This window comes from Callorhinus ursinus, unplaced genomic scaffold (genome assembly GCF_003265705.2).
Source record: "Callorhinus ursinus isolate GAN/ISIS: 27379988/994484 unplaced genomic scaffold, GSC_fseal_2.0 scaffold1, whole genome shotgun sequence".
NCBI classification, from domain to species: Eukaryota; Metazoa; Chordata; class Mammalia; order Carnivora; family Otariidae; genus Callorhinus; species Callorhinus ursinus.
In genome coordinates this window covers 121,665,456-121,686,318 of record NW_027397063.1, presented here as the reverse complement: position 1 = coordinate 121,686,318, position 20,863 = coordinate 121,665,456, and the positions used below count along the sequence as shown (strand labels likewise).

At 47.6% G+C, this 20,863-nt stretch overlaps 1 protein-coding gene across 10 annotated transcripts in view; it reads left to right on the top strand.

Moving 5' to 3' along the window:
* COLQ (collagen like tail subunit of asymmetric acetylcholinesterase) overlaps positions 1–20,863 on the top strand; it is a 77,867-nt gene that overhangs the window by 19,031 nt on the left and 37,973 nt on the right. Inside the window, exon 1 of one of the 10 annotated variants that reach the window (XM_025882479.2) lies at positions 19,434–19,509. The exons of the other annotated variants lie outside the window; for them this stretch is intronic. Coding sequence (XP_025738264.1) covers positions 19,434–19,509 — 76 coding nt within the window. Of the gene's footprint in view, positions 1–19,433; positions 19,510–20,863 lie in introns of those variants that run through there. 10 annotated transcript variants of the gene reach the window in all.

Below are 20,863 nucleotides of genomic sequence, written 5' to 3'. Positions count from 1 at the left end.
TCTGCTGAGCTCGGGCACTGTGCACCGCCAGGACCATCCCACTAGAGGAAAGGGGAGTCCAGTGATGCTCCCATGGGCCAGGGCCCTTTGGAGGGATCTAGCAAGAACCACTGATCCTCCAGCCCAGTCTGCTTTCCTGTTGTGCTTTCTTCCTATGGTGAGAATTCTAATCTAAATAAGGCAGCTGGAGGTCCTGGGAGATGGGAGCTTCCTGGGGAGAGGTGGAGGCTTCCAGAGTGACAGCCTGGCCTGGAGTGGGCTGTGTCTGTCAGGCGGAGGGCTGGGTGATTTGGGGGCAGGGGGCTTTTCATGCCAGCCTGCCAGACATCTCTGAGGGCACCAGGCACCAGGCACCAGGTTGCCCTTGTCCCGTCTGACCCAGAGCAGGGGAAGTATTGTGTTACTGGCAGGGCCTACTTAAACCTTTCTGAGGAAACTCAAATGTTTCCAGAGGGCTTGAGGGAGGCAGGCAGACCCCAGGCTTGCTGCCTGACCCCACATAGCCCCCCTCCATTCACCTCTGCCACCCCTGGCTTCCCCCCTCTCCCTCAGCAAAAGCAGTTTCAGTCATGCCCTCCAACTTGAGTCTCATACATACTTTCATGGAGGCAGAAATTTTACTCTCACGGCCTTTGCTGAAAACACAGGTCCTCAGAGAGGGCATACCTCTGAGTCCAGCCCCCAACCTCTCTCTGTCCCTAAGCCCAGCGCAGCAGCATGCTGTGCTTCCAGCACTGCCAGTGTCTGAGGGCCCTGAGGAAATGCCTCGGAGAAGGGCTGATCACAAAGATGTGAGGAGCTGAAGGGGGGGGGAGGGGCACGGGGGGGGGGGCGATTTGGGGAGAATACTGGGGAGTGAGGAGTAGGCAGGAAAGGTGAATGGTTGTGTCACGAGGGCTGTGTGACAGTATGCCCCCACAGATTCCACATGAGAGCACAACACTTCTGGGAGCTAGTGGGTCATTATTCTTCTACTTGATGGGGAAGCTTGGTAGTTAATTTGGTCTAAATCAGTGGGTTCTTAACTTCATTTGGGCTAGAGAGTCCTTTGAGAATCTGCTGAAGGCTCGGGACTTAAGGAAACTCTGTCTTCTAGTTCTAGCTCTGCCTCTGGTGGGCTCTGACTTCTGGGAGACAGTCAGCATTAGACTATAAGCACTATGTGGGCAGGGACTGTCTTGTACATTATCACTATTTCCCCAGGGTCAGAATAGGGCACTCAGTAGGTGCTTGGTAAATGTTTTTTTTTTTTTTTTTAGATTTTTTTAATTTATTTATTTGAGAGAGAGAGAGAATGAGAGAGAGAGAAAGCACATGAGATGGGGGGAGGTCAGGGGGAGAAGCAGACTCCCTGCCGAGCAGGGAGCCCAATGTGGGACTCGATCCAGGGACTCCAGGATCATGACCTGAGCCGAAGGCAGTCGCTTAACCAACTGAGCCACCCAGGTGCCCCTTGGTAAATGTTTGATGAATGAATGAGTGAATGAAGGAATAACTTTTCTCATCTGTAGATTGGGGCTTGCCTTCATTTTGTATCACATAATTTAGATAGAGCCAAATGGCTACTAAGTTCTGAAAGCTAGAGAGAAAAGAACCTCTGATTTTTTTCCCCCAAACTCCTTGCCCTAGAGAGACCCCCGGTATAGCTTAGACATCTCTTAGGTTGGACTTTGTATAGATTATAGCAGTCAGGGTAACAGCAGGAAAAAGAAGCACTTCAGATGAAAAGACTTGAATGAAGGGACCACTTTAGAGGTGTGAGTGGGGTTAAGGGAACCGATGAAGAAAGTTGAGGAATTAGCAACCTTGGGAAGTCTTTACCACTCTTGTGCTTGAAAAGGCAAGAGGGAGAAATGGGGAAATTGATGCCAAGAAGATTTGGAACCTTAGAGGAGGGGCCAGTGAGCTGGAGCTATGACCACAGAGGACTCAAGGGAGAAAGTAGAGAAGAAATACCCCAACCTCTCTCCTTCAGTCCAACCACCTCTTGGCAGTGCCTTCCACTGGCCAAACCCAGCCCAAAGCCAGAGCATAGGGGAGCCTCTGGATGCAGTCCATGGGGGTCAGCTTCTGGGGTACAGAGTGAGGGGGAGGGGTGGGAATGTGGAATCACTAGCTCACACAGCCACTGGCCTTTCCTGAGGAACTTCTAAATCCAGATCTTCTGCTTGTGAATGTGGTCCTTAGGCATTTGGTAAAACAATGGGGTAGACTTAGGGAGAATCACTAAGGAGGTAACAGCTCAGCAGAGCAAAAAATACCCGCTTCCCCCTGAAGAGTCTCAGCTTTGTTCCCTCATTTAATTGCCATGGCTTCTTCATAGCACGGTTCAGAAACAAACTTATGCCCTGAAATGGCAACTGTTTTGTGACACAGGACAACTTTAATCCTTTGAAAATATTTTCCAATAATTTGAGGTGAAATATTCTATGTTCAGAAATTTATAAATTCTTACTCTCAAAGAAGACAAGCCCGGTGCTTATAGAAATCAGGGCAACCTGCCATACCCTAGTGAGTGCCTACTATGTGCCTGGCCCTATGCTAAAGGCTACAGAGGACACAGAGATGAGTCGGATCCTGCCTCTGCCCTGGGGAATCTGTGGTCATCTACTGCTGAAACACAGGCAGCATGTGCTAATTGGCCCAGGGAGGGCATGATGGAGGAAGAGCTCTTATAGGCTTGTAGAGCAGTACTTTCCTTCATAGCTGAGCCAGTCCTTCACTCTCTTCAGGAAGGACTGGATTCTAGCAACTCCAGACACAGCACCAGCTATCTAGGTCAGAGGTTCATTACCTGGCAACCTCCACTGATGGGTCCCGCAGGAGAACCACAGAAGAGAGCAAAAAGCCTCAAAGAGGCCAAGAGTGATGATAGAAATCCCAGCACTAAAGCACATGCATTTGATATACAGGAAACCAGCTCAGGCCCTTACTCCAAATCTACTAACTGTTACTTTAGACAGCATTCTAGCAGACTTGCATAGCAGGTTTCTAGAAGGGTGGTAAATTAGGCGCAGCACATTAGACTGGGAAGAGTGAGTTCCTGCTTACAATGGACACCATGACCACCACCACCACAACAAAAAAAACCAGCTGACAAAACTGATTATAAGAAAAATGACAAATAAGCAGAGAATAATTCTGAGATCAAAAAGAATAGTAGACTGGAATTATTTTGGAATTATTTCTAGAGCCCCTGTTCTGTAGGTAACACCATTGACTTACAGCACATTAATTGTTTTTCACTATATGAGCACGAATGACCCAGTGAAGACTGAATTGTGTGCACTTAATTTTGCTTAAGAAGGCAGATAAGTGTCAGCTATATTTTAGAATGATTTCTACTGAACATGGCCCTAATATTTAAAATCTATGGAGCTGTAACTTTGGTATTGTTTTGACTATCGTTGAGTAGTGAACCATCCTGACACTCAGTGGCTTAAACAACAATCATTTATCATCGAAGTTCATGTGTTTGTGGGCCAACTATGGTCAGCTGATCTAGCCTGGGTTTGGCAGGCCCTGGCTGGGCTCACTATGGGTCTGTGGATTGACTCAGCTCCAAGATCCATTCACAGATGTAGCTCAGTGGTTGTACAATTTCTAGAATGTGGTGGCACGGACCCAAGGACAGTATTTATAGAAGGGCAGACCTTCCACACACTTTGATTTATATAATTCTCATAGCACCTTTGGGATGTGTGTGGCATGACTCCCACTTTTCAGCTGAGGAAACGAAGGCTCAGAGAGGTTAAGTGACTTACTCAAGATCACAGAGCTAGGGGCGCCTGGGTGGCTCAGTCAGTTGGGCGACTGCCTTCAGCTCAGGTCATGATCCTGGAGTCCCGGGATGGAGTCCCGCATCGGGCTCCCTGCTCGGCAGGGAGTCTGCTTCTCCCTCTGACCCTCCCCCCTCTCGTGCTCTCTCTCTCTCTCTCATGCTCTCTCTCAAATAAATAAATAAAGTCTTTAAAAAAAAAAAAGATCACAGAGCTAACACAAAATGGGGAGATCTGGAGACTGGAATCCTACCCTCTGACCTTAAGGCCAGGGCTTTTACCAAGGTAGACCAATGTCCATGGACAAACAGTGATATTAGTTCCTCAGGTCCTGCAGACTGCCTTTCTGCCCATCAGGAACTCTCCTCTAGGTTCTTTATTCCCTGTTCCCGCCTCCCTTCTCCTCAGCATTTCAACGCCCAAAGCTCTTAGCAAGAGATTGAAGATTACCTTATACTAAAGTGTGTAGGACCAGCCAGGGTATGACTTTATCTCTCTTTTGAAGGTGTTTGCATTTTAACGGGCACTCAAACTAAAGGATGCTCTAATAAAATGAGCTTCAACCAAGGTGCTGTGGGGGAGGAGAACTCCTGGAGCCAGGGGAATAGCACTACACAGACATTTTCTTCAGACACTCTGAGCCAACCTACCCTAGGCCCACCACAGGGACATGTGGCATCCCTTTTCCAATACAGGGTTTCCCAGCTAGGCAGGAGCTCCCCAGATGATGTGTGGGTCTAAGCCTCACAGACCAGATGATAAGAAGACCCAAATGTAGTCCGATAGAATGAGATCATGTGGAAAGATGTGAATACTGTCTGGGCACCAGAATCTTCTGTTGGCTGCTGAGATAGGAGCCAGAGCAGGGGTTTTGTGGCCGAAAAGACCTGATGTCCAGCTCTGCACTTCCCTGCCTGGAAGCCAGCCAGGTCACCACTTGGGAACCATTCATGTTCTGGACAGTAGATTATGGGCCATTTATTTGTGTCTGATCCTGATCAGCCACTGTTTAATGTTCCATAATGCACTTCTAGCCATCTCCTCTGATTTAGCTTTTCCTATTTCCTCTGCATAATCCAATCAGAGAGGGCTCTTAAATTAGAGGGCTCTCCATGGGGGCTGGCCTCCTGCTTGGCCTCCTCCCAAGCCTCTGAATAAAGCTGTGGGTTCAGCTGCAGCTCAGATAGAGAGAGCTGGGTGTGAGATGGGAGGCTGTCCCTTCTGATATCCAGGGCCGGACCTCTCTGCGTCACCATCCGCCACACTCACTCCTGCTTCCCCCAGATTTACAACCACACAAAAACAGCATAGCTCCAGAATGAATAGAAAGCCCTCAGGCTTCAGTGAGTCACCAAATAAGCTGGCGTCCCATCTTCTTGAAATGTAGTTCACATTGTAAACACCTACTCATATTACTCTTTAATTAGTACGAATTAGCCCCCAACCTCTTGTTTTGCAAACCATTTTCACAGCTACATTTGTATTTGCTCTTCACAACAGTCCATACTGGGGGTGGGGGGTCCTGGGTTTGAATCCTGATTGAGTTGGTCATGAGCTGAGGTGATTGCAGGGAAGTCACTTCACTGCAGTGAGCTTCAAATTCCTCATCTGTCAAATGGGTGTCAAAGTCTGTCTCACAGAATGGCTAGAAGTATTCATTCAACAAACACTTAGTAAGTGCCAACTGCGTATCTGGAACTGGGATGAAGCCGTGAGCAAACAAGCAGATGGACCCTGTGGAGTCCTGTGATCACCCTGAGAAGAACTTGGCCAGGCCAGCCAGCTGGGCCCCAGGGGGGAATAAAAGACATCTGCCACACAGATGGAGCTCACAGAGCAGCCCAAGGACCAAAGCCAGGCTCCATGTTTGGCTATGGTCACACTTCATGTGGTAGATGTTGTAGTGCTTCAAAAAAAAAGAGGAATTTTTTTCATTGCCTTAGTTGCTAACATTTAAAATAGAGTGATTTAACATTTAAAAAAATACTTCTGATGTCTCTTAAAAAACAACAGACTCTTGATAAGTGGGACAACCTGGCAGTCCTGACCCACAAGCCATATTCTGATATGACAAGGACTGTTTGGAATGCAGTGCTGGCTGACTGCTCAGTCCCAGCTCCTCAGATCCCCACTGCGCCCTCTTGTCTTAACGCCTGGTCTACTTTCCTTAACATGTACCTGTCTAGCCCCATCTGGGCATGTGACTTTTTGGTGTCTGGGGCCAGAACCTCTGCTGGGTTGGATTCTGCCTCTTCCTCCTCAGAAGCCTTGGGTTATTTTTCCAGAATTCCCAAGCTCTGCAGAGTTCAGTCTGAACGTCAATGTTTTAGATCGGCGATTCTCAAACTATAGCGCTGGTTCTCAGCCCTGGCTAGACCTTAGAATCACTTGGGATATTTTACAGAAACCCAGTGACCAGGCTGAACAAACCAATTGAATCACTCTTTGGGTCAAGTGCTCCGGCATTGACGGTGTTTAAAGCTCTCCAGGTGATCTAATGGCTAGCTGTGGTTAACCACCAAACTGTAGCCAGTGTCAGCATCACCTGCAGGGCTCGCTGAAACCCAGACCACTGGACCCCACCTCTGGAATTTCTGAGTCTGTAGCTCTGGGGTCGGGCCCAAGCGTTTGCTTTTCTACTAAGATCCCAGGTGGTGCTGATGCTACGGGTCCAGGGACCACACTTTGAGAATCATTGCCCACGTTTGCCCCGGAGCCACTGTGTTAGTTTCCTATGGCCCCTGGAACGAACCGAACCACCCCAAAGACGGTGCCTTAAACATTTATTCTCTTACGGTTCTGGAAGTCAGAACTCAAGGTGTTGGCAAGGCTGTGCTTCCTTCATAGGCCTTCTGGCAAAGCGTCTTGTCTTTTCTAGTTTTAAGCTATGTTCATTGCAGTCTTTGGTTCCTGGCCCCTTTCTCCATCTTCAAAACCAGTAGCATAGCATCTTAACTTCAGTGGTCATATTGCCTTCTTCTGTGTCAAGTCTTCTTTTGCCTCTCTCTCTTTCTTTTTTTTTTTTTTAAAGATTTTATTTATTTATTTAGAGAGAGCGCATGAACAGAGGGAGGGACAGAGGGAGAGGGAGAGAGAGAATCTTATGCAGGCTCCACACACAGCACAGAGCCGGACTCGGGGCTCGATCTCATGACCCTGAGATCATGACCTGAACTGAAACCAAGAGTCAGATGCTTACCCAACTGAGCCACCCAGGCACCCCCTTCTGCCTCTCTCTTAAAAGGCCACTTGTGATCATATTTAAGGCCCATCGACTTGATCTCCCCATCATAAACTTCTTAATGTCATCCCATCTGCAGAGTTCCTTTTGCCATATAACGTAACATTTACAGGCTCCAGGGATCGGTCTGGACCTCTTTGGGGGACTGTTATTCAGTCTCCCATAGTTACCTTTCCACTGGGGAAAGTGTCCCATGACTCTTCTTTCTGTGGCATCAGAATCAAAGGCACAGGCATGTGTACTGTCTTCATTTGGGTTCCTTCCTAGAGCAGACCCTGAGACAAGGATTTGGGTGTCAGTAGTTTATTTAGGCGGTGATCCCACTAGGGCATGGGGAAGTGAGATAGGGAAGGGCAGGCAGTCAGCATAGAGGGAGCTCATGAGCAGATTGCTGCTGTGGGCATCTGGGGTTCAGTTCTCCTGGGGGGAACAGGAGAGACAGAGAGACAGAGGACTGGGATATTTACCCACCAACTCCTAGGGACATGCTTGCCCCAAACAACTTTCACAGCTGGTGAAGCCCTCTGGCATAGTCACAGGTGTGTGTGGTAGGAGCTAGAAGCCCATAGGGCCTGAGGGATGCTTGGGCATCTGGGCAGGGAAGCAGCTGCGTCCACCATTGATCCTTTAAGAGAGTTATACTCATATGGCTATCTTGCATTGAGCACTTTCTCTTTGCTAGGCTCTTTACATATATGACTGCTAATCTTCACAACAATTTCACAAGCCAGTAGTACCCCCATTTTACCAAAGAGGAAAGTAACATTCAGGAAGGTGCAGTCACTTGGCTGAGGTCACACAGTGCCAGGGTCAAAATTCCAAATCAAAACTTACTGGCCCCCAAACCACTGTAGAGGCAGAATATTCTGGTGGTTTGGGGTAGGGCCTCTGGTGTCATGCTGCCAGGGTTCAAACCTTGTATTTTCTTTAGCTTTGTGATATTGGGCAAACAAATTGCCTTTTCTGTGCCTCAGATTCCCCATATGTAAAATGTGGCTAAAAGCAGGATTTAACTCACAGAGGAGTTGTGAAGATGAAGTGGGCTAATTATGAACATAAGGTACTTAAAATAGTGTCTGGTGTATAATGTGTCATTATTTCTGTCATTATTTCCAGAACCTCACAGTGTCTGTGCACATGCCAAGGGGTCATGATTTCCCCTAAGATGCATTTGTGTTAAAGGCAAAAATTTAAATACAACCCACACAATAACTTATTGCTTAAAATATCCAGTGAATTAAGGCAAAAAAAGGGGGCTCAGCTATTTTCCATTTTGCGTTTGTGAACTAGTCCCTAAAGCAGGAACATGTTGACCAGGGAAGAAGACTGTTCTCGTGGTGACCGGCTTTCCCAGATGGCTTTAAAAATACACCTGGCCCTATTCCATCTCCCAGCCCAGGAGCATTTAGCTCCATTCAAGCCCACACTTCTGTCTCCACAGCAACCAACATAAGCACAAGCGTGAGGCGTGTGTTGGGAGCTGGCAACAGCTGAAGGAGAGGCCTCATGGCCGCTGAGGGCTTTGCACCGTAAACCAGCTGGGGGCTGAACAGAGAGGAAAGCAAAGAAGGAAGCATGAATGTGAGCTGGACAGTCTACTTCCCTCCCAGTCCTGCCCACTCCTTTCCCCACTCATCCCGCCTTGCTGCTCACCTGGCCTTCTTGGTATCTTTCTGAGAAGTCTGGGGAAAGCCCCGGAGCTTTCCTGCTACAGCTCTAGTTCTCTCTGGGGACACATGCTCCAGGAGGGAAATTCCAGTGGTCTCAGGCCTAACATGGGGCTTCTCAGGGACCCAGGAGGTGGGGGATGGGGTGACGATAGCCGTCCTACCCAGAGAGACCTATCTATCCGCCGGGGCTTCCTTACTTTACTGTGCCTGGGGGCTTGTTCAAAATGTTTCAACTTGTCCCCTATAGGAAGTTCCCGTGGGGTGGATCATTATTGAAAGTTAGAACTGGGCTGCCCTTTCGTGCCCAAACAGAACTGGTTCGGTGTCTGAGGTCATCCATACTGGGGTGGACCTCACGGAGTAGCCCCGAAAAGGTTTCCAGATTCTCTGTGGTCATTCAGAAACCAAATTCTGAACTGTTGAGATTAGTGTTCAGGATTTGGGAGGCTCCAAGCAAGAACAACAGCCCTTTCCCCCTCCCAGTCCATCATTGTTAGAGCTGCGTCAGCAAGGTCATTGTAGGGAAAATTAATAGTGGAAAAGAAGAGTGTCCTCTGTGTCCAGGGAGCATGAGGGCCCCAAGGGAGTGGTGTCATTTTGGGTGGCACTCTCCTTCACTCTCCATGTCTGCCCATAGAAAGAGAGGAGTGGAAGGCTGAGCTGGCTATCTGGACAGTTTGGGTCCTAGAAATTCCCCAAAGTATGCAAGGGTACATGGGGTTTTTAAATTTTCTTCAATTACCTGAGGCAACTGCTCTGGCCTCTACTTTCTCTGCTGGGGAGCCCTGAAGGAGTGTGCCTGCCTAGCAGGCTTAGAGCTGGCCGCAGTGGTGATTGCTGCTAAGGTTCTCTTGTTCGGGTCCAACCGGAAGGAGGTACGGGCACGTTTAAGTCAGTGGCTCTGGTAACTTGCCTGTTTACTGATGTTCTTAGAGAGACCTTGCAGCACGGTAATAAGGCCCTGAGGTAGATATTCAAGAAACGGGTTATTTCTCTGGACCTGCCACTAACTCCTAGGACACATGTGTAGTGTTGGACAAGCTATAGGCTCTCTGTGAGACTCCGTTTCCTCTTCTGTAAAATGAAGAGATCGACCAGATTTTAAAGCCGTAGACTTTCTCTGACTTTGTGGCTTATGAGTTGCTTGCTAATTTATGGAATGAACACCTACACAACAAAGGGGTTTTGGCACGTGTTTCTCTTGTGAGCACTGGCACCTGAGAAGCCATGGCATCCGCGTAAAGGGCATGGGGTTCATATTCAGATAGCTCTGGCTGTGAGTGACATTTTCATGACCCACTAGCTGAATGATCTTGGCCAAGTAGTCTTGGTTTAATATCTCAACTTCTCAGTTTCCACTTCTGTAAAACGGGGATTATAAGAGTACTTACCTGATTAGGTGGCAGTGAGGATTAAATGAGCTAATAGGTACAGGGCTTTGCACCTGGAACATGGTTAAGCTCACTTACTGGTGGCAACCATTATTCCAAATGGTGGTAAGAGGGTTGGAATCCAGGCTACTTGCCCCCTCCTAGGAGGCCTCATTTCTACTATAATCCCATCTGCTTTTATTGAGGCTGGAGAGAATTGGTCATAGTGCTGAAGAGTCCGTTTCACAATTCCCAGTTCCCATCTAAAGCCAGAGGCTGAGCAGGGGACATCTCAGTGCATGGCATGGCTTTAGAATTGGAAGTCTGGGCTCAGAGCCCTGCTCCAGGGTACCTTGAATGTCAGAGCCAGTTTTTCTCACCTGGAAACAGGGATGCAATGGAAGGTAATTTGAGGGGCTATTGGAGAATCAAAGGAGAAAGCATGGGGGGGCCCGGCTCTAAGCTGGTAGAGTATGTACTCAGGCATTGTTGTGCCTCGAGGGGTGACACTAGACCTGCTAGATGTGGGGAGCACAGGCTCATACCTGAGGACAGTGTCTTAGCATACTGACTTCTCAGCAGAAAGGCCTGCCGATGGGCTGAGTCAGTCACAGGCCTCCCTCCCTCCCCAGATGGAGGTGAGCTTTCTGGGAACTCCTGCACGGCACTGCAGTCCTGAGAGTGTCCACCCTCTGGAAATTGTGCAATCCTGTGCGGAACCAAGCTGGTAAGACAAGCCACTCCCTGTATCCAATTTATCCCTGTCAGGAAAAGGGGCCCTCCGTCTATGTCGTGTCTGCCTTACATGGAATGAGTCTTGCCCCTTTCAAAATGGACAGAGGATGCCAAATCATCAGGCCTGTTAGTGTGGGCCCTCCCAGGCAGTAAAAGAAAGATTATTAAGTATGAAATTTTCAAATAGAAGGCCAGAAAATGGTGGCTGATTTGACAAGATGCTCAATTTTCTGTATTTTGTTAAGATTTTATTTATTTATTTGACAGCAAGAGAGAGAGAGAGCCTGAGCAGGGGCAGAGGGAGAGGGAGAGGGAGAAGCAGGCTCCCCATGGAGCTGGGAGCCCGATGTGTGCTCGATTCCAGGACCCTGAGATCATGACCTGAGCTGAAGGCAGACACTTAATGACTGAGCCACCCAGGCGCCCCAAGGTGCTCAATTTTCTGACCATATACCCATCTACCGCCATTTTGCATTTTGTTCAATTTTATTTTTCTAAATGGGGCGATAAAATCCACTTGAATTGATTCGGATTCTCTGTATTATTATTATTAGTAGTAGTATGTTTAAACCTGTCTCAGTCTCTAAATTATGACAATTACTTGAGATATATAATTTTTGATATACTTCCCATAAACAGAAGGACCAATATTTACTGCACCTCTTACTATGTACTGGACTATTATATTGAAGAAGAAGATTCATAAGACTAACTCTAGGAGCCTGTAGTCTATTTGTAACATTTAAAATAACACAAATGAAATAATGAGTGAGGAGGGAAGTAGATCATCTTGTGGTGTCTCAGGCTGCACAAGTAGTTGGAATTTGTGTGAGAGCAGAGCAACTAAGACAAGGAGACAACTGATCCTGGTTCAAGTTATGAATCTGTCACTTACCTGGGCACTTCTGTGAGCCTCAGTTTACTTATCTGTCAAAGGGAGAAAACAATAATACTGAAGGTCGTTGTGGGCTAGTTCTTAGCACATAGTCAGTGTTCTGTGCAGATTACTTAATATGTTGCTCATTAATTTTTCAGGCTATGTAAAGGTAATTTAAAGAATGTTTTTGCTTTCTGCTTCAGGGGAAATGTCTTCCAAATGAAGGAATATTATGCAGCCATTGAAAGGAATGTAGGGGCGCCTGGATGGCTCAGTCAGTTAAGCGTCTGCTTTCAGCTCAGGTCATGATCTCAGGGTCCTGGGATCCAGCCTCATGTCAGGCTCCCTGCTCAGCGGGGAATCTGCTTCTCCCTTTCCCCTTATCCCCCAGCTCGTGTGCTCTCTCTCTCTCACTCTATCTCAAATAAATAAATAAAATCTTAAAAAAAAGAAAGGAATGTAGATGCATTTTATGTAGTTATAGAGAATAATCTCGTAGAAATACTATGAAGAAACCAAGAAGGAGTAGCATATGTATAATTGTATATTTAAGTAACCCTTTGAGGATGAACAGGAATATATTATACCTACCTATCTGCTTATCTATGCATAAAATATTCCTGAAAGAATACACAGAAAACTAAATGATAATAAATAATTGAAATTGGGGACGCCTGGGTGGCTCGGTTGGTTAAGTGTCTGCCTTCGGCTCAGGTCATCATCCTGGGGTCCTGGGATCGAGTTCCGCATCGGGCTCCCTGCTCAGTAGGGGGCCTACTTCTCCCTCTGCCTGCCGCTTCCCCTGTTTGTCCTCTCTCTCTCTCTCTGACAAATAAATAAAATCTTAAAAATAATAATTGAAACTGGTACAGAAGCAGGAGAGTGTTCATTATGTTCACTTGACTTGGAATTTTGAATCACATGAATGTATTACCTATTCTAAACAATTAAACAAAATTCCACTTATGCACACAAAACAGAACCTCTTATCTGGAGCACACAGGATGGAATTTTTCTGTCTTGAACTAGAATGTCACCATGGAAAAATGAAGGTGTGGAAACATAGTGGCTAGAAAAACAGGGTCTTTCCACTCGGCCCCCATTGTCAGTGGGTGTTGGAAATAATCCACCCGCTGGGCCAGTGTAGCTGGGGGGTTTTGTCTCTGACCTATGGCCAGATCTCCCAAATAACTCTACAAACTTGGCCTTCCCTGTCAAGCTGTAGCAGAAGATTTAATAGTGCTCGCTGCTTCATGCTGGACACTGTAATCAAATTCAGAGCTAAGGCGCAGCCAGTCTTGGGGAGGTTTCTTGATGTTCCCTTGGCTCCTAATAACATTGTCTCCTCCTTCCACTCTGCTTACCACATGCCATTTTGTCAAATTAGAACTTAAACTCAAAAAAACAGATGCCTTCCTTTAGATAAGGTCGAAAAATTCCCTTGTGGGAGGAAAAGGGGCTGGGTTGTCTCTTGAATCTATGCACAATCAAAGGAGTCATCTTTGATATATGACTTACTATAAAATAATGCCAAATATGAGAAGATTTTCTTTCATCCACCTAACTAGGGCAGACCTTCCTCCTCAAGGTGTCCCCGTTGGCAGGGGAGGGGGCAGAAGAGAACACGTCCTTCATGGGGATTCAGTTCCCTGCTCAAGGTCTCCTAATGAGTGGCTGCAGGCTTCTGCAGGCAATGGTGGTGCCTTAACTCTGACCCACCCCCAGTCCTAACCCTTGGGGAGGTATCTTCTGGTTCTCCATTTCCTACTTAAATTTTTGTATTTTATTCTTTTTTATAATGAAAAATTTCAAACATTGAAATGAATGGAAAAAATCGTCCAGGAAACACCAATATGTCCACATTTTGTGCTGGATTGTGTACCTAACCCCCTCCCCCCAGATTCATATGTTGAAGCCCTAACCCCCAGGACCTCAGAATGTGACTGTATTTGGAGCTTGGGCCTTTAAATGAGGTAATTAAGGTTAAATGAGGCCATAAGGGTAGGTCCTAATCCAATCTGACTGGTGTCCTTATAAGAAGAGGAGATTTGAACACACAGAGACACCAGGGATGCTCAAACAGAGCACAGGCCATGTGAGGACACCGCTAGAAGGAGGTGGCCATCTGCAAGCCAAGGAGAGAGGCTTCCAAAGGAGCCAAACCTCCCAACACCTTAATCTTGGACTTCTAGCTTCCAGAACTAAGAAAAATAAATTTCTGTTGGCTAAGCCACCCTGGTACTTTGTTATGGCAGCCTTAGCAAACAAATACACCCACCAAATAGATTCTGCAGTTGTTATCATTTTGCTATATGTACCCTATCACGTATCCCTTTGTCCCTGCATCATCATCTTCTTCTTCTCCTCCTCCTCCTCCTCCTTCTCCTCCTTCTCCTCCTTCTCCTTCCTTCTCCTTCCTTCTCCTTCCTTCTCCTTCCTTCTCCTTCTCCTTCTTCTTCTTCTTCTTCTTTTTGGATGGATTTCAAAATGAGTTGCAGATTCATTGTTCACTTTGAAGAGTAGACTAGTCAACAGAAAAGGTTGATGTTTGACTAAAGCCCAGGAGCACACATGATTGAGGCTTCTGTGGCCATGATGGGAAGCAACTAGGATTGTCTATTCATGTGAGTCTACACAGCAGGAAACTGGGGCCCAAAGTGAGTAATGGTAAAGTTTGATTAGAAAGGCATGGAACGGGGTGTTGGTAAACTTCTCCAACCCCAGCTGGCCGAGACGACACCTGCCATTTTTCCTGAGCTTCCCTGCTCATTCTGTCTGGCTGGTAGTGGGGGAGAGAGGTCACCACTTGGTGCTAGTAACCAAATCTCCGGAAGTCTCCAGTGTCAGACATCTGGATTCAGGCCTGGCCTCCCACCTGCTGGCTGTGTAGGACCGTAGGTGCATCCCTAAATCTCTGAGCTTTGCCTAAAAATAAGAATGATGATACTACTATTTCATACGGTTGCTGTGGGAATCAAAGAAGGATATTAAATGCTCACAGAATAGTTCCTATTGCTGGTGCCTCACTGCCAGGTTGGGGTAATGTTTATCTGCTCTAATAAACAAGCACCAACATTGTAGTGACTTCATCTAATCAGAATTTATTTTATGCTCACCTAACAGTCCAGTGTGCCTTGTTGGGAGCAGCTCACCTCCATGCTGGCATTTGGGGATGCTGGCCCCTTCCATGTGTGCCTCCACCATCCACTAAGGTTTAAGTCCTCTGCACCCAGGCAGAACCATTGGCAAGCATGGTCACGGTCCCATGCCTCCAGCTAGTCACACTGCAGGGGGCTGGGAAGTGCAGCCACTTCTCAGGGACAGCTCTTGCCTCTGGAAGGAAGAGCCCACATTTGGGGGAATGCTAGCCTTCTCTGCACAGCCCCAACTCTGAGGAGGTCCTAGACATAAAGTCAGTGGCTGGGAGTTAGGAGGGGAGTGAGCCTGCTAGCCAGGGTAGGGCCAGGTCAGAGGGAAACCACCCTGCTCTACCGTGAGAGCAGTGAGAACAGCAGATGGGGCAGGAGATGTCCACATGGAGAGCCATCCCTCGAGGACTGAGGAAGTTGGCCAACAGGAGGGCACCTTCTCCCAGGGCTGTGTGCAAGATCCCTTTTGAACTCTGACTCTAATTCTGTACTCTCTGTGAGGCCTGGACTAAGTGACGGCTTCTCCAAGAGTCCTTTTCTCCTCTATAAAATGAGGATAGTGGTGCTTCGAGGATTAAATGCAATGACGCATGGAAGTGCAGTGTTGTCCTTGTTTCACGAGGAGGATTTTGCTAAACCAGGGTCTGCAAGTATGTTGCACAGGTGTCATGCCTTCCTCTCATCTCAAGGAAGCCAACACCAGTAAGTCATGACCCTCTTTCCTCAGAGTCCTTCTTAACACACTGTTCCAGGAAATCTGTGCCAATCAATTCCTGTTAGCAGATAGGATGAAAACTCTGACCTCCAGAGGATAGACCTTGGGCTTATTTCTTTCTGTATCCACGTGGCATTGAAAGGACTTGGCACATAGGAAGTATTCAATAAATAAGAATGTTTTATAGGGCTCTCTTGGAGGTGTTTACTTGTTGAAATGGTAAGGAAGACTCTGTTCAAGACTGTTGCCCCAGGTGGCAAGCTGGTCTCAAGAGGGGAAAGAGATTGGGCTCAATTCTGAATGCAGTAAGAAAGTGGGGCTTTATAGCCAAGGAGCTGGTTGAGGGGAGGGTGTCGGTGGATGGAAAATTCCTAAGAGGAAACATCAGGGGTAGGGGGATTCTTGCTAAACCCAGTTAACAGAATTCTTGCTGAAGGCAGGCAAGGGTGCTAAGATATAAAGGGTAGGGGGAATGAGGAACTTGGTCAGATATCAAGGGTAAGGAGTCACTCTAAGTGGACTTCGCTGGATTCTTGCTAAAACTGAGCTCTGCAAGGACAGACACAGAAACCCAAGTTCAAGGCCTTGTTGAGAACCTGAACAAAGTTTGGTCAAGGAGAGAGTCTCTGTCAGTGGGAAGGTAGAACCCATATTGTCCAGTCTACTTCTCTGCCCACCCAGGTTTGGGGATGGGCCAGCAGACTTGAGGTACCCTGGGGCTGGTGCGGTCCTAGGCTGTGCCTTTAAACATGCAGGTGTTTTTGCCTCAGAAAGGGGACTCTGGGTCCTTGGGGAGGATGCTGAGTTATCCAGGCTTCAGGATCTCTCTGTGCAGCAGGGATGGGAGACACAGGGGTGGGGGAAGATGCACAGAGGACTCTGCTCTGGCCCAGGATGGCAGAGAACAGGCCTGCATGTGGCAGCAGGGGGACAAGAACTTCTGGAATGGTGCCCAGGGAGGCGGCATTCCAGAAGTGGACTTCTGGCCTGTTTGATAAATACCAGAGCTGCAATTAAGACAAAATACTGTGAATATGACACCTGCTGACAGCTGCAGGAAGGCCCCGGAAACCTTTATTATGAATTAGATTTTGTAGGCCATTCTGCTGTGGTGAGCTGGTGCCTGGGCCAAGGAACTGGAGGGAACTCAGCAGGCCAGCTGCCTCGAGGGCACAGGATGGCTCACTGGTGGAGAAGGGGAAAGAATGATCTTCTATCTCTGTCCAGGGCCCTTAGAAAGGACCATTTAAGTCTCAGAAATCATAGCCCCTCGTAGAAGCCAGAGCTGGAAAGGGCTCAGAGCTCATCTGGGCCAATTGCTCCCATTTTATATTTGGGGAAACCAAGGCCCAGAGGGGAAGTGAATTGTCCAAGGTCACACAGCAAGTTACTGGCCACACCAGGGCTGGGGACCAGGATTCCAAATTCCAGGCTGACATGCTTGGCTAGAGGGCAGTTAACAGTAGTCGAGCGTACATCTAGGCATTTGACTCAAGGAGTTTAGCTCTTAGTGCTCGGAGAGACAGAGAATGTGACAGAGTCAGAGGCATAAAGACAGCAAATGAGACAGAGTCAAAGACATAGAGACAGAGAGAATGAGACAGAAAAGAGAATTGCAAAAGGAGAGCAACATGGAAGAGACAGAAAGAGACGTTCATGGGCCTGAGTCATTAGGTTCAAAATAGAGATTCGAACACCAGCAGAGTGGCACAGGACTCAGGGACCATCTAGACCAGTCTCCTTTGTTTTTACAATAATCGAAGTGCAGCTGAGTGGTTTACGTGTGTAAACCTCTTTAGGAACAGTATGATGTTGAATGGTAAAAAGGAAATGGCTTGCTAAAAAGTGCTTGCTAAAAAGTGGCAAAACTTCCATCTCCAAAGGTTTTTGAATAGGATTCGAAAAATGAAGCGCTGCGGGAATATGACCCAGCACAGGGGAATTTGGGAAAATGTGATGCTGCTGATATTTCCACAACAGTCTGGAATTTAGGACTGAGCACTCCATGCCCTCCGTGCTTTCTCTGATGTCTTAGCCTCTGTGTTTCTGAGAACAGAGGGAAATGCTTCAGAGAAGGAACAGAGCCTGAACCCTTTCCTCCCTTACTCCTTTCATCTTGGTACCAGCAAATCTTCTCTGCTTTCAGAGTTCAGCTCACTTCTTCCAGGAAGCTTTCCCTGATTTTTCTTCCCTGATTTCTCACTTACATCCCTCCCCCAACTGGTACCCATCACTTCCTGCTGTAAATCCCTCCAGACATCCCCAGCGCCCTGTTAGCCACTTCTCTTTTTGCTTTTTAGTGCAAAGTAGTTATCTCTGACAATGTCAATTAAAGAGATCCTATTCTATTCCAGGAACTCTGAAATCCTTAGCTCTAATCCTCACAACAAACTAGCAAGGTGGGTTTTGCTTTACCCATTTTACAGATAAGAAAATTGATGGGCTCCTGGGTGGCTCATTCCGTTAAGCGTCTGCCTTTGGCTCAAGTCATGATCTTGGGGTCCTGGGATTGAGCCCCATGTCGGGCTCGGGAGCCTGCTTCTCCCTCTGCCTCTGCCCCTTCCCCCCTACTTGTGCTCCCTCTCCCTCTCTTACTCTCTCTCTCAAACAAATAAATAAAATCTTAAAAAAAAAAAAAGAAAGAAAGAAAATTGAGACTCAGAGAGAGAGAATAACTTGCTCAAGGTTATACAGTAGTAAGTGGCAGCCTGGGTAACTCTAGACTGGGTTTGCCTGACTCCAGGGCCTATATTCTTTCCACGACACTGAATGACACATGCCAAGGACAGGCACTGTGTCTAGTCATTGGGTCTTGCATACATTTGCCATTCAATGTGTGTTTCTGAATGAATGAAACAGTAAATGAATGAATGCATACAAGGAATCTCCTTTCTTCTGAAGGCTCTAGCTCAGGAGTCAGCCAGCTACAGTCTGTGAGCCCAATCCAGCCTGCTTCCTATTTTTGTAAATAAAGATTTAGTAGACATAACTATGTTCCTTTATTGTCTTTGGTTGCTTTCACATAACAGTAGAGTTATGTTGTAACAGAGACCATGCAGCCCACAGAGCCTAAAATATTTACTATCTGGCCCTTTCCAGAAAAAGTCTTCTGACTCTCACAGTAGCTTATGATTTTTACTAGAATTTTGTGTGTGTGTGTGTGTGTGTGTGTGCATTCTTGTGCATTGGGTATGCCTATCAAGTTATCAGACAGATTCCACATGTATCTGGTATATGCCATTTTGTTATCTTACAGGCAGGCTTCATCTAAAAAGGTTTGCTCCACAAGCTGTTTGGAAATATATATATTTAAAAAAGATATATATGTATATATATATATATCTTTTTGAAATTTGTATAATTTTAAAAATTAAGTTTAGCTTGCTGGCGGCACCTTGGCACAGACATGATTCGAGCCAAGACCCTGGTGACAGAGGTCTTCCCTGAAGTAGAGGAGGGCAGATTCCCCCAGAACAATTGCAGTGGGGGTGGACTTTGAGGCTTGCCAGAACAGTATTGACAGGGGCAGTTTCTGAGCTAAATGAAAAGCAGCCTTTTAGACAGATTACACTCCCATTTCCTCTTGGCTGGCGGGGGTGATCAGGATTCCGGGCTCCCAGCCTCACCTCCTTCCCTGGGATGGGGGCACTCTTCCTCCCCCAAGCTGCCCCCCAGTGCAGCCTCTTGTGAGGCCAAAGCCCTGCCTACCTGTTCCTGCTCCCGGGAGCTGAGGACTGGCCTCTGGACCCCTGGCATCTGGGCCAGAAGCAACACCAGAGCAGGGATTGGCTGACTCCCACCCCAAATGCCCAGCTGGGAGTGCTCGGAGGCGTGACAAATCTCAGCCTGTCGCCTGCGTGTGTTCCCTGGCCAGTCCCTCCTTGGGCCTTGCCCACAATGACCGGTCTATCACTCAGCCTCACTCACCTGCTCACCATTTCAGGACTGCTCTGTTCCTCAGCTTGCTGCTCGGGTGAGTTTGTGTGTGTGTGTGTGTGTGTGTGTGTGTGTGTGTGTGTGTGTGTGTGTTGTATGCCTGCATATGTGACGTGTGCATGGTTTTCGAAAAAAAGGTTTGAGAAGCAGACTTGTTCTGGGTGCTTTCAGCCTTCTTTAAGTCTTAAACTTCTCGACCAGTGTTGGAATTGCACATAAAGGCGTTTGGCGGTGGAGTTGGTGGGGACCTTGACATACACACTCGTGTGTGTGTACCTGTGTGTGCCCCTCCTGTGACCTTAACTTTGAGGTCGCAGGCTGGCAGTTGCTGCCCCTTTGGCTTTGAAGTAACATCACGTACTGTGGTCTGGGGCCAGGCATGGTATTGGGTGGCCGAGATGTTGTCCATTATTCTCCAGGCTGTTGGCTTGGGTCATGTGGTTACTGCCCCAGAGACAGTAGCCACCAAACTGCCAAGTCATATTCTCTGCAAGGTTGTGCCCTCACCTGCTCCCCATGCCCACACAGGGCCCAGTTGCCAGGTGGCAAATTCCTACCGTGATCTTTCAGAGACGTTCACATACCTTCAACTTTTAGGATCAGAATTTGCTTTACAAGGTGTGTGGGGTACGTGAGTGGGGGTTGGAGGAAAGACGTAGGGTGTAGCCCTCTCTGGAGTCAGTGTATCAGGGAAGACTTCAAGCAAACTGAAGCCAGCTCTCATGAGAACTTCGCTGCAACTGAGATATCCAGCTCATAGTCAGGACACGCGGTGCTGCATGGAGCACGTGCCCTTCAACTCCTCTCCTCTCGTCCTTCTGGTACAAGTTCCAACCGGCAGGGAAGGGCCCCAAAGCGGGAGGAGGCAGACGTAAGAAGTTGGGTACTCCCCCAGCTTTGTGAGCAGTGACAGAATAGTTAGCATATGGCTGCACCTCAAATCTTCCCACCCTGCAAAGGAAGGAGGTTTAGGGGACTTCTTTCCTTTGGTGGCTTCTGATGATACATTTGCTTGATTGGGCAGGGGGTAGGGTGGGGGGTACTGCTTGCTGCAGAAACAGGAGGCAGAAACAGAAAGGCTGTCTCTCCGTACCCTATGGATGGGCTGGTCTCATGAGTGGGAGATGCAGGTGGACACAGTGGTGATCCTGGTGTCGTATGTGTGAAAACAGAATTTGGAGATGGTTTGGGCCAAGCTCCTTGTGGTGTAGGTAAGGAATCCTCGTCTCAGCAAAGAGTCGTGCCAGGTCACGTGGTCACTTGCACCCAGACTACTACTCTTTTTTTTTGTTATGTTAATCACCATACATTACATCCTTAGTTTTGGATGTAGTGATCCATGATTCATTGTTTGCATATAACACCCAGTGCTCCACGCAGAACGTGCCCTC